This window comes from Acomys minous (assembly GCF_964271855.1).
Source record: "Acomys minous genome assembly, chromosome: 7".
Classification (NCBI taxonomy): domain Eukaryota; kingdom Metazoa; phylum Chordata; class Mammalia; order Rodentia; family Muridae; genus Acomys; species Acomys minous.
Window position 1 is genome coordinate 23,577,587 of NC_140488.1, and position 16,195 is coordinate 23,593,781.

At 41.6% G+C, this 16,195-nt stretch overlaps 1 protein-coding gene across 1 annotated transcript in view; it reads right to left on the reverse strand.

The window, feature by feature from the left end:
• STK26 (serine/threonine kinase 26) overlaps positions 1-11,167 on the reverse strand; it is a 51,758-nt gene extending 40,591 nt beyond the window's left edge. Inside the window, exons 1-2 of the mRNA XM_084789818.1 lie at positions 10,810-11,167; positions 10,538-10,688 (exon numbers count right to left, since the gene is read on the reverse strand). Of these exons, the coding sequence (XP_084645944.1) occupies positions 10,538-10,579 (42 nt within the window). The 5' untranslated portion in view covers positions 10,580-10,688; positions 10,810-11,167. The remainder of the gene's footprint in view (positions 1-10,537; positions 10,689-10,809) is intronic.
• Between the last annotated feature and the right edge of the window lie 5,028 nt (positions 11,168-16,195).

Consider the following 16,195-nt stretch of genomic DNA (forward strand, 5'->3'; position numbering starts at 1 on the left):
CTTCATCTCTCACATGTTTCTCTTCTATCAGTTCCCTCCCGGGTTCCATTTTCTCTCCTGACCCAGCCGGCTGCTAATCGCTTCTGCTTGGCTGTGTGAACTAGCACTTCAAATTGGTGCTGATTCTCTTCAAAACTCAGCTGTGTCTCAGATCCTTGACCTTCGCATCATGCTTCTCCAATTCCCACATTCAATTAGTCACCAAGCTCTGAAAATACCTTGAGTGGTGCTCAGAAAAGTCTCCACATCAACAGAGCAGCTGGGAACTTATTAGACATGCCAATTCCCAGACTCCACGTCAGGTGTCCAGAATCAGAAATTGAAGGGATGGGACCAGCCTTGGGTGTTTTTAAACCCCCCTCCAGATGGTTTCTTAGGAGGCCTGAGTCTGACTTTTATGGAGCTAGATTGTTGGGTCTCAACCCATGGGTCGCAACCCCTTTGGGGGTTGCCTAAGACCATTGGAAAACACAGATATTTAGATTGTGAATCATAACAGTAGAAAATTACAGCTATGAAGTAGCACAAAAAATAGGCTTATAGTTGGGGGGGGTCACCACAACATGAAGAACTGTATTAAATAGTCACAGCAGTGGGAGAGTTGAGAATCACTACCCTTGAGCCCTTATCAAGACCTTTCCTATCTCCATGCAGCCTTTTGGGGAGGGGGTTGAAGTTTTAAGTCAGTTTTCAAAGAAACACTCATCTTGCTAAATAACTTCTGATAATAGACTACAGATAAAGCAGGTAAATAAATACCTTAGTCTGGCACTCAAGGCTTTCCTCAATGTGCCCAACGAGTTCTTTCTAATCAATGCCTACCTCAAATCTGCAGTACAGTACATGCATTTCTTCTCTCGTGAACTTCTTTTTTTTATAAGTGACAGTATTCTTCTGTAACCTATCTTCTATGGAATAATAGTCTTAGAAGCTATTGCATTTAGGGATCATTGGTTTCGATCTGCACCGTAACATTTCTCAACATGTAGATGGCCAGTCATTCTCGCTTATAAACTTCTTGAAGTCAAAGAACTTCTTGTACGTTTGCTGTCTCAAAAGATGAGCACAAAGGCCTTTGCCTCAATCAAAATACACTTTGGAAATAGCTGGTAACTCCTTTCTACCTGAAGTCAGAGTGAGAACTGAAAAACTCGAAGCCCAGGTCAGAGCCCAGCCCAGCATGGGGAAGTCTGGTGTATTACCACTTACTAGGTGGCGCATAGAAAGGCTGTGAGCTAATTTCAAACAAACAATTTGGAGAAGTAAATAGGACCAAGTTAATGAGTTTGCTAACCTGTTTCCCCATGGGGTCAAAGCATACATTTGAAAACCGTTTCTTTCCCCCAGGGCGGCTAGACAGTGTGTAGTCTCTTTAACCACAGAGGTCAAAGTTCTATTTTCTATCGCCATACTTAGTAGCATGTGTGCATGCTTTCCCAGTTGGTTTCTTCTGTGCTTCTGTTTAAAGTTAAGGCAGGCAGCAGGAAATTGAGACTGAGGAATCCCAAATCTTTCCCAGCTCAGGGAGGGCAGAGGGTTTGGGACAAAATTCTGACTCTATGGTTTCTCTTGGCCTCTCCTAATTTCCTTGCAATCCACACCCCCACCTGATTATCTATGTTGCTCACTCCTCCCCCATCACCTGTTGCTCTGTTTTTTCAAACTCTACTGCATCGAATAGCTAAGCCTAGCTTAATATACATGCTGTAAAGTGATATGCCCCAAATCCATCAGTTTAATGGAAATCTGGGGGAGGGAAATTTTTTTTTGTTAATGCTGGAACAGAGCGGCTCAAAAATGCATTTTCAAAGAAAACTCTGGATGCTTCTAGATGTCCTTGAAGCGTTTCCTCCACCTGCCAAAAATTCACTCCTAGGATTATGTTACCAGGCACTATTGAAATCTGGTAGAGTAATTCACCAGTATACTTAGAAATGTCTGAACACATCTAGTACTGTATACATTTCAAATCCCTTGAAACTTCATTAAGTTGATGCTAGGAAGCTGCTCCTATAATCTAAAGCAACTGTTATTCTTTGTTTAGGCACACTATTGTTCTGTAATAAACATTTTTTTAAGTCATCATGGTTGATTTCAAACCCCCCTTGCTTCCATGTATTGAATTGCAAGGCAGGAAGGTCTTATAGATTTACCCCGACTTTCTCCTTAACAGGCTGTGAGTGGAAGGGGAGAATCCCACCACCACACAGCCCTGATACAGAGACCGTGAGGGAAGGGCTAGAGAAGTTGTTTTCTTTTGTTCCTGTAAACATCGTCTACGATGAGTGCACAAGAACATGGTGCCTCAGTTTCTCAACAACACATTAGGAAAAGAAAGTGTTTTGGCCAAATAGGTGGACACTCAATACTTAACGTACAATCGAAGCTGGGAGTGAAGCTCCATGGCAGAACATGGCACTGGGACTGATGATGCCTAGGGGTGGGGGAAGAGAAGGAAAGGCGGAGGGAGCCAGCGAGAATATTCTCAGACCTTTCATCTCTTTCATCTAAGCTGCCTACGGTTTTGTTTTGTTTTGTTTTCTCGAAGGCTCAGGAAGCATGAACCACAACTGTGTTCTAATTTTGCCAGAGTATCCAAAAGTCTGCCATTCTGATGGCTAATCTGATGTTTGGGGATATGAATCATCTAAATCCATGATCATATGATAAACGAAGGAGAAGAAGAGCCAGCGGGCTGCTGTCAGGGGAATGCTGGGACAAGTCCAGAGCAGGCTGAGGAGAGTTCTTGGCAGCACCCTGCAGCTCGCTCTATCCCCAGTAGGGATGTGTTGGTGAGGTGTTATGAAGAGTCAGGCAGGAAGAAAGAGCACGATTTGCTGTGGAAATTAGCCCCGCCATTTTCTGAACACACGTATCAGGTGATTTGCCTGTTTATAATGAAGTTTAGGGGCAGGTAATAAGAAGGATCATAAATAAAGTCAGCCAGGGTTATGATGACGGCCTTCTGATTTTAAAATTCCATTTTGAAGGCATTTTTTTCCCCAGACAATCACTCTTTTTATTTCCTGAGAGTTTTGACAGGAGTTAGTCATTATCTTAAAGAAATATCTGATTTCTATAAACATTAATTCTGATATGTATCCTCTACCACACAACACCATATTTAAAGCAGTAGTTGATCAAGTGGGAAATATATCTAACATGGGCTTAACATTTTAGATCTATTTTGTTGATTGTTGTTTATTTTAAAATCAGGAGCTGGAAGTGTGGCTCAATGCTAGAGCACTTGGTTAGCATATGGAAGGCCACGGGCTCTAGAGCTGGCACTGCAGAGACCAAATGAATACATAAATAATACAATTACTTACTCCATGGTGTTCCTCCAAAGACATTGTTCTATATGACCATGTAGTGGGAAGTCTTTGAGTCTTCCTTATGAGAAATGAAGAGGAGTTTGCTGTATCACACCTAATAATGATGTTAGCTTTCATGCCCCTAATTCCATTTTCTAGCAGCAAATAGAATCAGTTATATCACCACTCTTTCACAAGACACAACGCAATCAAAAAGCGGTATCAAGATGTCTGAAATTCTACTATGCCATTTACATGTATCCAAGGCACAAGTCCCTACAAAGTATAACCATTAGAGGAGACTCCACACATTGACTTATCAGTCAAAAATACCTTAATACAGAGTGAAGAAATGCCTCACTGAGAATACTTGCTACTCATTCTGGGGGATTGAAATTTGGTTCCCAACACTGATCTGGAAGCTTTGCCACCAGCTTTAACTCCAGGGGCTCTGCCATCTCTGGAGGCACCAGGAACACAAGTGGTGCATAATACTACACATATATGATATGTGCAGGCAAACACTCCGATTCATTCTCTCTCTTTCTCTCTCTCAATATATTGATATGAGTGGAATTATCAGATTCCAATGGGTTAGCTGGGATAAGGAAATAAAGGAACCTCAAAAAGCAGTTTAGGCCACATGAGGAGAACAGAATAAAGACACGAAAAGGATGGGTAGGTCTTAATTACCAGGAAACCAATTTAAAAGGGGCAGTGGAAACTGCAACTCAAAGGAAAAGGCAAAGTGGAAGAGATGAGGACAGAGGAAGCACTTTTTCCCTGAAGACAAACGTTTGTCTGAAATCAGCCCCAATAGAACAAAAGCCATGAGACTCCTTTTTCTCCCAAAGACCTGGGAAGGTAGGTGGATGAGTGTCGGAACCTGGACAGCTGATTAGTTCTGAAGTACATCATGCTTGACAAAATAATATGCATTAAAATCAGAGTAGAAAGTCTGTATTGCACACATTTAAATTAATCTTTACAGGGCTGGAGAGATGGCTCAGAGGTTAAGAGCACTGTCTGTTCTTCCAAAGGTCCTGAGTTCAAATTCCCAACAGCCATATGGTGGCTCACAACCATCTATAATGAGATCTGGGCCCTTTTCTGGCCTGCAGATGTACATGCAAGCAGGACACTGTATACATAATAAATAAATAAATAAAATTGAAAAAATTAATCTTTACAGTCTACAAAACATAAGCATTCCATAACATAAAGAAACAGCCAGATGGGAAAAGTCTATAATATGTTCATTAGCCAAGCGTATAAAGATTCACAGATATATATATTAATATCTATTATTTATATTTTATCTATGTAAAAAATCATAGATAATGGTCTAAAGAAAAATAAAATGCATGGTCAAGAATCAAAAAATTACAACCTAGTTCTGGAGACATACATAGCTTATTTATTTGTCCATATGTATGTGTGTGCATCCAAAAGCTAATTACATTATAGACAGACTGCACACCCACCGGGTATTTGTGTGATGCTAGGATATGAACTCAAGTCCTCTGGTGCCAAAGACTTTACTCACTGGGTCATCTCTCCAGCCCTAACAAACATATTTAAAGAAAATCGAAGGCAGGAGATAAATTGAGCACTGTGTGCCACTGACAGCAGATACAAATTGTGTAGAATTGAAAGGTTCCATAGTTTGGCACATTCTCAGGAAGTCGTGGAAGAAAGTAAAATGTGACCTGAAAAATCATGTAAGATTTGGGCAAGCAGTGATTACCGAATTGGAACTGACGCGGCAGATCAAATGGGATTTCTTGGTGGGAAGTAGTTAAACTAAGTTTAGATCTATAGAGAGTAGCCCAAGGCAGAAAAATGCGGGAGACTGATCTGATTGGGGGCAGTGCGGTGGTCAGGATTTGGTTTCAATTTTAAAAATGTAAGTTATCAAGCTGGAAAAAGATGAGATGATGACAGTGTTTGCAGTATGAACTGCCCCAGGAGCTCCAAATATACTCCACAAATGATACTTAATTCATCATAATAGCCTTTCGTTGAGGCAAAGGAAATGCAATTTTTATTATTCCCAATTTTGTAGACAATTTGTACAAGGTCATTGAATGAATGAAAGGCAGAATAAAAACATTACAGCACCACGTTGCGCGCTGGCTCCTAAACACCAGGGAAATTACAAGCTCTCATTTTATATGGTGCAGGAGGTAAAAGCACATGATGGGCCTGTTTTTACTCAAGCACCATTTCTAGCCCTCCTTACCATTCAAATCACATACTAGATTCTGCCCAAATCCTATTTACTTTTCCCAATAGCCCCCAGTCTGCAGGCCCTAGCTTTAACCTTTCAAACTGCAACTACTACTCATCCTCCAAAATAACAGTTGGCTTAGCTTCTTCTGTCCCAGCTACTATCGTTATCATATTTAATGCTACAGCTTCCACCACTCAACACAGGATTCCTAGGCTCAAGCCAATGCTTCCAACCTCTTGCTGCCTCCCACAGCAAATCTGACTGATCACTGACAGTGAAATCAGGACACAATGACTCCAGATACTCGAATCTGGTGCCACAAGTAATCCCTTCACTTCAGGCTTCTTGGTGAGAGTTAAGAAAGAATTTGCCTCAGCCAAAGATATTTCTTTACCCCTGCATATTTTCTTAGCCTCTCCTGCATCTTAACTTGCAACCTATGTTTCCTATGCCATGCAGGCCTTCACTGCCACATATTCTCCCTGATATTCTAAATCTCTTTCATCTCCTCCATCTTTTCTCTTTAGGTAAAGTGCTGGGTTATATAGTAGATGCTCAGTAAATAACAAATGAATGCCTAAAGCTTCAATTCTACATCTCCAATCTATATATTGGACTTTTTTTTCTCTGTGTAGCCTTGGCTGTCCTGGAACTCACTTTGTAGACCAGGCTAGCCTTGAACTCACAGAGATCTGCCTGCCTCTGCTTCCCAGAGTGCTGGGGTTATGGGCCCAGATTATGATGGACATTCTTATGGTGTCATCCCATTGCTGCCTGAAAATCAACAAGCCTGAAGCCAAAATCATTTGCTTCCTGCCAGGTAGGGCTCTTCTGCATAACATTCTTACTTCCTTCAGATATACTGTAGCTAGCTCACTTCTTCTGTAACTAGCAAATTATTAAACCAGGCAATGTCTTTTTCTTTGTGGCACCCAGGGATGTAGAAGGCCACCTGTTAAGCTAAGATCCCTTGCATCTGCATAACTATGACTATCCTACTGAAATAGCTTCTGTAGATCAAACTGTCTTCAATATCACACTTCTTCAGTACATTCATTCATGTAATATAGAGTTTTCTCTTCCTATACATAACTTTGTTTATTGAGTACCGTTATACAGAAATGTTAAATGCCCGTTTCAAAGGCCATAAAATCTTTCACTAGCATTCAAAGTCCACCACGATCTGGTCCTACTCACTTTAATTTTCCAAAGTTATTATGTATTATTCCTTTAGTGGACTACTTCATAATCACCTAAATGGTTTTATTCCACTTTCAAAGATTGTGCTTGTGTACATGTATGTGCGATTAAACATGCAAGCAGGGCCTTTTCTATCTGTGTAGGTAGACTTTAGCTAAGAGTGTTTCTTCAATTGAAAATGCCTATCCCAATCCCTAACACTACGGTCAGCTGAGCTTTTGGAAGCCTTCTACTCTTCTAGTCAGAAACTCTTTATTCTTACAGAGGTAAGAGTGCAGATTTGGCATTGCCTGACAGTTCTTTAGAGGCAGATAATACATTTCTATGTTGATCCTTCCTAGAAGACACTACTAAGTTCACCAAAGCCAAGTAATGCTTTTTAAGTCTTCAGCCAGCCTCTGTGGCGCACACCTATAATCACAGCACTCAGGCAGGCAGAGGCAGGCAGATCTCTGTGAGGTCAAGGCCAGACTGGTCTACAAAATGACTCCAGAAAAGACAAGGCTGCACAGAGAAACCCTGTCTGGAAGAAAAAACAAAACAAGTAAGTTTTCAATAAAGTGGTAATTAATACTAAAATTTCATTTCCATTGAGATCTCAACCATTGTTAAGCTGTGCCACCCTTTTCACATTTAAAGGCACATTGAGCTAACTTTAGAATTCTTTAAGAATGAAACTTTGTTTCTTTAGTGAGAGATGTAGCAAAAAGTAAAACAAATATAATAACATCCCATACTCAGTTGAACATCTAATTTTATTCTCTTAATTAAGCATTATGAAATACTGAAAATTGCTTTTGTGTACTTGCTTAAAAGCATTAATGTAAGCTTTTAGGGAAATATCTTAAACTTTAAAATATAAATTTTAACTGACAAATTCAAAGTCAAAAACAGGTTTTAAATCACTAAAGAGTAAATATTTGAGTGGAAAGAAAACAGGTTTATTGGTTTTATATTTTTTTAAGGTTGTGCTTCAATGTGGTTCAAGAGTACAGCTCCTGGGGTGGAAAATTACTTTAGTTATAAACCAACAGAAGCACATATTAAATACAAAAATTCGTATCCTTGACATTGAATATTATAGAAAAAAAGTTCAGTACTACAGTACTGAGAAATACCAATAGTATAAAATTTGAAGAACTAATTTTACAAGGATGAGTTTGAGTTGGATCAAATCCTGGGTTTCCTTCCTTCACTCCAACTTTCTTTTAAATTTTAATGTAATGGCAACAGAAATGTCTTTGTTTGAAAGTTTGCGGTGCTAGAGTCTTACATGACAGAGCAGGTAGCTCAGCTTCTGCTCCATGTCTCTCCTCAGAGGGAGAAAAACATTGTGGAGAAAGTAATTTTGCTTTTTAATTTCTGGAAAACTCATTTTTCCCCCATCAATCTTTGTAACTTTCCAACATAAACAGTTAAAAATGTACAGGCCGGCCAATCACTTCCCCCAGATTTTCAGAAATGTAACACATTAATTTAAATAACACATGGCAAAATCAAGTTTTCTTGCCCCTTAAACTGCCTAAAAGTTGCTTGCTCTTAACTCTAACAAAACACGAGGAGACTATTATGATTATATGCCAGGATATAATTCTACATCACATTTTTGCAAAAGCAAACAAAAGTACTTGAGGCTAAGGAGTCATGCTCATAATGTGAATATGTCTTTTAATGTCGCTGCAAGTGCTTAAGAACAACATCGAAAATGAAAGATGGAGATAATTGCTATTTCATTTAGCTGGAAAGTGACAGATCAGTCAACACCTCTTCTTTGCTAATAGTGAGGTGAGTGCCTTCTGCAGCTGAGGCTTGACAAAGAATCAGTGACTTTGGGAAGGCAGGCCTCGCAATGCAAAGTGGATCACTTCAAATGTGTGATTCACATTTTAACCCACCTTAACTAGGATCTGAAAATCCAAGAGGTAGCCAGCTGAGCTAATTAAACAAAGCAGGGAGCAACACGAATGCGCTGAGCAGCAGGCCGTTCGTAAACCATCTAAATCAAATCGTGTCGAGATAAATGAAATAAAGACCAGAAACCACATAAATCAAATAAAGTCAAGACAAATGAAATAAAGAGCAGGAACCATTTTCTCCTGAGCACACAGAATTCCCCAGAACCACAACGTTGGGGAATGAGGATGCTCCATGAGGATGCGTTGCAGGCAGGCGCCTGCACACAATGGGGAGAGAAGCATCGTGTCCCTTTGCAATAAGCATTACATATAGAAAGGTCTACTTCTCCACATAATAGAAAGCAGAGCACGCCGGGAGAAGTTCACACTGTGTTCCAGACCAGACAGAGCAGAACTGTATAGTTCCTAATGCAAACTTACCACTTCTCTGGATACAACCAAAGCTAGAACTGAATGAATGGGGTGTGGGGCAGAGTAGTTAGGAAAACGAGAGAGAACGCATGAGGAAAAAAAGTTTGGAGCAATAGTTTAGTGGATTAACACCATAAAAAGCCCTACTCTTTACTATTTCACATTTCTTTCTCTCCTCTTCTGTAATTTTATTAAATATAGAGAAACTTCCTGAGTCACAAGCCAGGCCTGCCCTAAGTGCGGGTAGATGTATGTCCTACACAAATTGTCCCTTTGAGGGGAAAGATTTTTTAAAAAATCACCTTTGTGGTCCTGCAGAAAATGAGACCTATTTCCAAGGCAAAAGATGAAATGCATGCATCAGGCAATAAACTGAGACTCCAATCCACACAAGTTTCATTTCCATTAGAAACATAAGCTATGTTCTAGACATTTTCTAACTTGAAAAAAAAAAGTCTGTTTGTTCGGCTTAGCATATTTAGAAGATCACAAGGAAGCAGTTTCAGTGTTTTTAGCCTCTGACCTATTACTCATAGAGGGGTTGTTTAGATTACCGTGGGGGGGGGGCGGGCGGTGGCAAATGTAAATGGTTTAAAATGTTGAGAGGTTAAAAAAACAAGATGTGTAAAAGTCTGTTGACAGAGCTTTTCTTTAATAAAATGCTAATATAATGGGAGGAGAGCAGCACAGACTTTGAATAAGAAGTTGAGTCCTACGAGGTAGTCCTTGGCATCGGGCAAAAGCTTAAATACACATGTCCTAGCCACCTTCTGAGCGAGCCACAGAGAAGGGCCTGGGGAGTCATCACCTAGGCACTCAGAAAAAGATCTTGTGTTCCTCACAGCACTATCCATGGGCCAGGTCGGGGAGCGAGATACAAGTTGGCTTTTAAGTGGCACCAAAAAGGAAATGAAGTCATGTCACTCTTGTCTTTTGCACACAGGAAGAACCCAATTCAATGCCACCACCACTCCTGGTCTTGCTCCGCCCCAACTTGTGTGTGTGTGTGTACCGTGTGGGGGGCACCGCTTGGGTGTTTTAGTCCACACATTCCAAGATGCCTCCATCTCATCTAGGTTAAGTTCTGGAACCGCCCCACCCCCACCCCCATCTCCACAGTCCTCAAGAGTGCCAAGATTAACAAAGCAACAAGCACAGGTGCCTAAGTTTCTGGCCTATTTTAATACGTGTGTCGTCCGCCCACCATCCCAGCGCGCCAACCTTAACCCCCATTTACTGTCGTGTCCCAGTCGCCGTAATCTCTCACATACAAAGCCCCTTCTATCTCGGACGCCAGGAAACACCTCGAGCTTTACTTCGGGGAGGGTGGGGGTGGGGGTCACCTGGCGGGAGATCTGGCCCTGCCTTCAGGTTTGCCCGGTGGCTGCCCTTAGTCCCTTGGTCCCCAAAGAGGGGCTCAGGAGCAGTCACATGGACGGCAGGGGAGGCCTGGGTTTCCTCACCTGCATCCCGGGCACTTGGACAGCCACCGGTGAGTGGGCCATGGAGACGATTGCTACTTTGCGCTGCTTTCGCGGTGGCGGCGCCTTGGACTTAGACTGGCTCCTCCTACGGGGGTAGCTGGGCTGCTCTCCCAGGCTTCTCGATCTGGGCCTGGAAGGAAGCAGAGTAGTGGAGTTAGTGGGCTGGTAGGATGCCGTCTCCACTCCCCAACCCCACTCCCCTTGCTGGGAGGTGAGCGGTTCGCGGCGCTGCTCTCCGGGACTCAGTTTACCTCTCTGATGCCCACTCGCCGAGGTCTCGGCCAACTGTGGTGCTGCTCCTCTTCCTGAACGCAGGGCTGTACGTGCGGCGGTGGCTGGGACCTGGGCTCCAGTGATGCCGCTCGGCTGCGCCTCGCCGCTTTAGGAAGAGGAGGTGGAGGCGCCCCAGCAACCCGCCCGAACGCCTAGCCTGAGAGGCGGTTGTGGGCGGTTCCGCAGTTGGCCCTGCCTCCACCCCGCTGCCGGGCGGTGTAGGGGGAGCTGAGGCTTCAGGCTGCAAATAGGTTTGGCTGTAGAAGTTGGAGAAGCCAGAGGCTCTCTGGGTTTGAGGAGAGCAACAGGAGCCAGGGACTGAAAAACCTGCAAGACGGCTGGGCCTGGAGAAAGAACCGAAAGAGTTTGTGAAAGCCTAGTGGAGTGGTGGGAGCATTAGGGCAACCCGGATGAACGTGGCCACGTTGCAGACAGCCTTGAAAAGCTGGGGTGCTTGTAGCTTCGCAGAGGTCTGGAGTTTCAGAAGTTTTGCTTGGCTCCCCCACCTGGCCAATGGTGGGGCCACTCAGCCAGACACCTGCTTCTTTATGCCTTAGGTACCCCGTTCTTGCAATCTTCAACTTCCTTGCCCCTCACATTCTTCAAGTCACTTTAACCTGAGCCTGTCCCTACTTTAGGCTATCAGTTGAGGATTGGCCTGGCTCACAGTTTCTACACACGTAAAAGAGAAGCAAATTGGGAGATGACTCGTCTATTGGCAGGAAAATTAACAAGGAAAACAGAGACAAGGAGCATGAGCTTAGATCTTTGGTAGTATAGATAGTTGAATTTGGTAGTATAGGCAGTTGAATTTAGCAGACACAGCAGTGACTTCTGCAACTCTTGGATTTCTTCCACTTTGAGCTCAACACCAGGAAGGAGGCAACCCTTTTTTTGGAGGACCCAATAACAGCAGTGACAGTGATAATAATATCAGTCACAGGAATCTCAAGGAAACCCTGGGCAAATTACATTACAGTACAAAGTAACATTCAAGGGCATGTCTAAGATGACAACACACCTTGCAGTTTGTTAGAAGCCTGTACAATCAATACAGGGTGGCGAGGCTAAGTAGACACGCAACAAATGCTATTCTTCTTTGATAATTTTTTTTCTCCAAGGAAAGTATCTGGTTCTCATCAACATGGTTATTATTAATAGATTTCCTTTTCTTTGTGCCAAAGACCTCTAAGTTTAGGCTTTGTGTCTTGTAATGTCAAGTGCTCACGTGGGTCACACTGCTTTCTGCCCACTGAACAAATAGAGCAAAAGGCTTAGCCAAGTAAATATTTGACTCAAATATTGCAATTAAAAAGTGATACATCTGAGAATTCCAATATAGGACCCCCTGACTACTACCTTCTATATGTTTTCTATTTGCTTTGAAAGATATTAAACAATGGCACTGGGTTTACCTTACTCATAGTTGCCCAAGTCTTAGTGTTTTCTATTTCTACCTAATGGTAGGTCCCAATCTAGTGTCTAGTTCTAACCAGCACAACTCACACTTTATACTAGTCTAGCCACAAACATACAGTGACACTTAAACTTTAGTGCCAGACAATCTCAAAGAAGGGTTATTTTTCACTTACTTTGTTTGTTTGAGACAGGTTCTCACTATGTAGCCCTGCCTAGATTGGAAATCACTATGTAGACCAAGCTGGCCTCAAAATAACAAAGGTCTGCCCTATCTCTAACTCCTGAGTCTTGGGACAGAAGACATGTACCACCATGCTTGGCTCACAGGATCTTTTTTAAAATAAGACTTTGAATCTGTAAGTCTGGAGTGATCCAAGAATTTTCACTGTGAACAAGGTCTGAAATGAGATGGATAGTGAGTCTTAGATCTTTTTTTTTTTTTTAGTTAGGAGGATACAAATCAAGCTCGATCATTAAAGACCCACCTCAAGTATACGCATCAAACTTTCTTAAACCTACCATCCAAAGTTCATAGCTGCCCTGTGCTTTCTGTCAAAATCCTATATATGTGGAAACAGCACTTACACTGTTGCTCTTTCTTTGTATTTCAGGCATTGCATGCCTTTTATTTGCCCACCAACCTTACTAGCCAGAGACCTAGCTTCTCTTCTATGAGAATTATTCAGGAAGACTGATACATTTGGGGGGGGCAATCTTTCTTATTGTTGTTCACTGCTGTATTCCCAGAGCCTAGAGTGTCCTGTGGCACAGAGTAGGCACTCAGTAAATTTTTGTTGATTGAGCAAATGCACTTGCTTAGAATTATTTGCTGATATTAGGCATATTCTGGGGACACTGTATTTTATTGTACTGTTGTCAGGCTAAACTAATAGGCACTGCTCTTGCTTTACTTTGAGGGTGGCCACTTGTTTATGTGTTACTCAGTACATTTTTGGCCTACTGTGTTCTTTCCAGCTATTTTAATTTCATAACTACCTAAGATAATGTTGTGTGATCTTAGTAACAAGGGAACTCTAAGCATACCAGAGAGTTGACTTTCCTGACTTCATGCTGGCCTAGAGAGATGTAGCAATATGAAAGAATGAGCACCAACTTTGAGATCTAGATTCTTGAATAAAGCGTTTGTTGTTACTATTATTGACAAAGAACATTTGGAGATTTCCTTTGGGGTTCCTAATGTTTCTGTTTATGCTGTTTTAGATTACCTGTGTGCAATTTGTGAAAATGTGCATAAAACCTCTGTGAAGTTCTACATGTTTTTTAAAAAAATCCAAATACCACAAGTAGTGGCAACCCCCCCACACACAAACATACATACAACATTACTTCTCATGGTTTTAATTAAAGTAAAATGGGAAATTAAAGAATTAAACTATGCTTTTGTTAACACACACACACACACACACACGTTGGCTGACTGCTTTACTTCAAGGTATCTGTCCAGAGTATAATAACACAGGTTGAGTGTCTCACATCTGAGTGCTTGAGAGAAGCGGGTCAGATTTCAGAGTTTTTCAGATATGAGGTTGCTGATACGACCTTTACCAATTGGCATCCTGAACGAGAAAGTCCAAAAGTTTTTAACATCAGGCTTCTGTTCAAACTTTTTCAGACTTCAGAGCATTTTGGATTTCAGCTTTTCAGATTAGGGAAACTCACCCTGTATGTTACACTATATTAGCACAGCTCAATGGAAAGTGTCCCACGAGAACAGTCAACACATCTGATGCTTTTTAGTAGACTCACAGGGTGTAACGCAGCACCTCAGCTAGAATGTAGTACTTGATTGATACACGTGACCTTATTTCTATAAATACTTAGCAACTAGATAAACGAAGACTATATGCAGAATTAACGAAGCAAATGAATTCCATATTAGTACCCATGAGTCCTTGAAATTTAAAAATAAATTAAATTGAGCATCTGCACCAGTGAGATGGCTCAGCAAGTAAAACGCCATGCCATCAAGCCTGAAGACCTCAAGTCAGTCCTTAGAATCTATAGGGTGAATGGAGAAAATAAACTCAAAAAATTTGTCTTCTGAACTCTGCATGCATGATGTGGCATGGGATGGCCTTACATGTGCATACACACGGAGATGCACAAATAAATAAATAAAGTGTAACAGCTACAGATTGAATTCTTGATATTTATCATACTTTCAATGTTAAAGTATAAACTTTATCCATGTTTGCAAATAGTTAGTGGGTGGACTGATTCATAGCAAACATGCAGGCTCACATCTAGGAATGATTTTTACCTCTGATAGAGCATATTTGGGTGTAATAAATGGTGAAGGGATTGTTATGGCTCTTTAGTTGATAGAGGTGAAAGATTCACATAACAATGCCCACAACAAAGCATTATGTAATTCAAAATGTCAGTGGTGCCAAAGCATGTTCTAAAATCTTTGGTAAAGGCACTACTAATCAAGTAACACACTTGGGAAGCAGTGTTCTTTGGGTATTTTTAGTCCAATGTGCTGTCTGCAATAAAAAAAATCATACGAGACTATGTGAAGTGGGTCGTATAAACAAAGCAACATTATTGTGTTACCACTGTGCCATAAACTACGTTCTCTCAAACAGTGAAGACAATGGCAAGAAAAACAACTGTTTGTTCCCCACCCGACCCCTGACATGCAAGAACTTTATATTTGAGTTCAGAGTGACATCCAACAGAAATGTTTACGGAAAATATGGGTTTGCCTAAAACATAGTCATTGAGCATGTTCTAACGTGCCAGGCATCACTTAAGAGCTTTTGAATACAATAACTCACCAAGACAAATGTGAGCCTTTAGTCCAACAAATTTAAAGATAGGGGCTTATGTTATGAACTTTCACGTTTTAAACCTAATGCCTGTGTTGAAACATATAAAGTATGCAAACTGTAATGGCAAAGTGAAATAACTGTCTGGATTTTATTTAATTGTTGGTATATATTAAGCCAAAGGAAGTTACCTGGGTTATTCGTGAAGCTTACTATCCCAAGATAGGAGTAGTTGGATTCGTGCTATAGGCAACTGAAGTGATACTTGGAGGTAAAACAAAATTCAAGGATCCTTTCATTTTGCTCTTGTTATTGGTGTGCCTGTGAGTGTTTGTTTTGGAGACAGAGTTTCTCTGTGTAGCCCTGGCTGTCCTCTGTCCTAGAGCTCACTTGTAGACCGGGCTGGCCTCAGTCTCACAGAGATGCACCTGCCTCTGCTGGGATTAAAGGCTTGTGCTACTATGCTCAGGAGTTTGGTTGGTTGGTTAGTTTTGTTTTTTTATTTATTTTATTTTAATAAGAGAATGTTTTATATCTTCAACCTTCTCTTTGCTCTCTGTGGCTGTCAGACTGGAAAGCATGCTGTAATATCTCTAACCTTTGTACTACCAAGTATCCTGAGCAAACACCTGTGGAATCCATCCCTAGTGAGAGAATGTGAAACCTGTGTAATTGCTGAATTCTCCAGACTAACCTTGTACCCTTTGGGCCTTGCACAACAGCCTACCACAATATCATTTGTAACAGAAACTAATGTACGGCTCTACACAGCAGAATATTGACTGTACTGTTACTTCCTGATGCTACCAAGGGGACTACAGGGACAGCCGAGGTAGGTAAAAGCGGATGCTGCTTAAGCAGCTTCCTGCTTGTAGCATTTCTTTACATGTGCACTGAAGCACGTTGAAATGCTTGCACTTGAGTCCTGAAAGAAATGAGCTCATTGCCTGCATCAATTAGTTCCAGAGCTGAGAGAGGGCAATGTGATCTGGATCACTTCATCCACATGTATGTCTGAACCCAAAGGTAGACTAGCTCCTTCCCGGGTTCCAATTTGGCTACCCCTATTCCTCCTAGGTGACAGAGTCATACTGTAGAGCTGCAGGCACACTCACGGCTTTCTTGATGCCAAGAGAAACATGGCTTGCTGCAT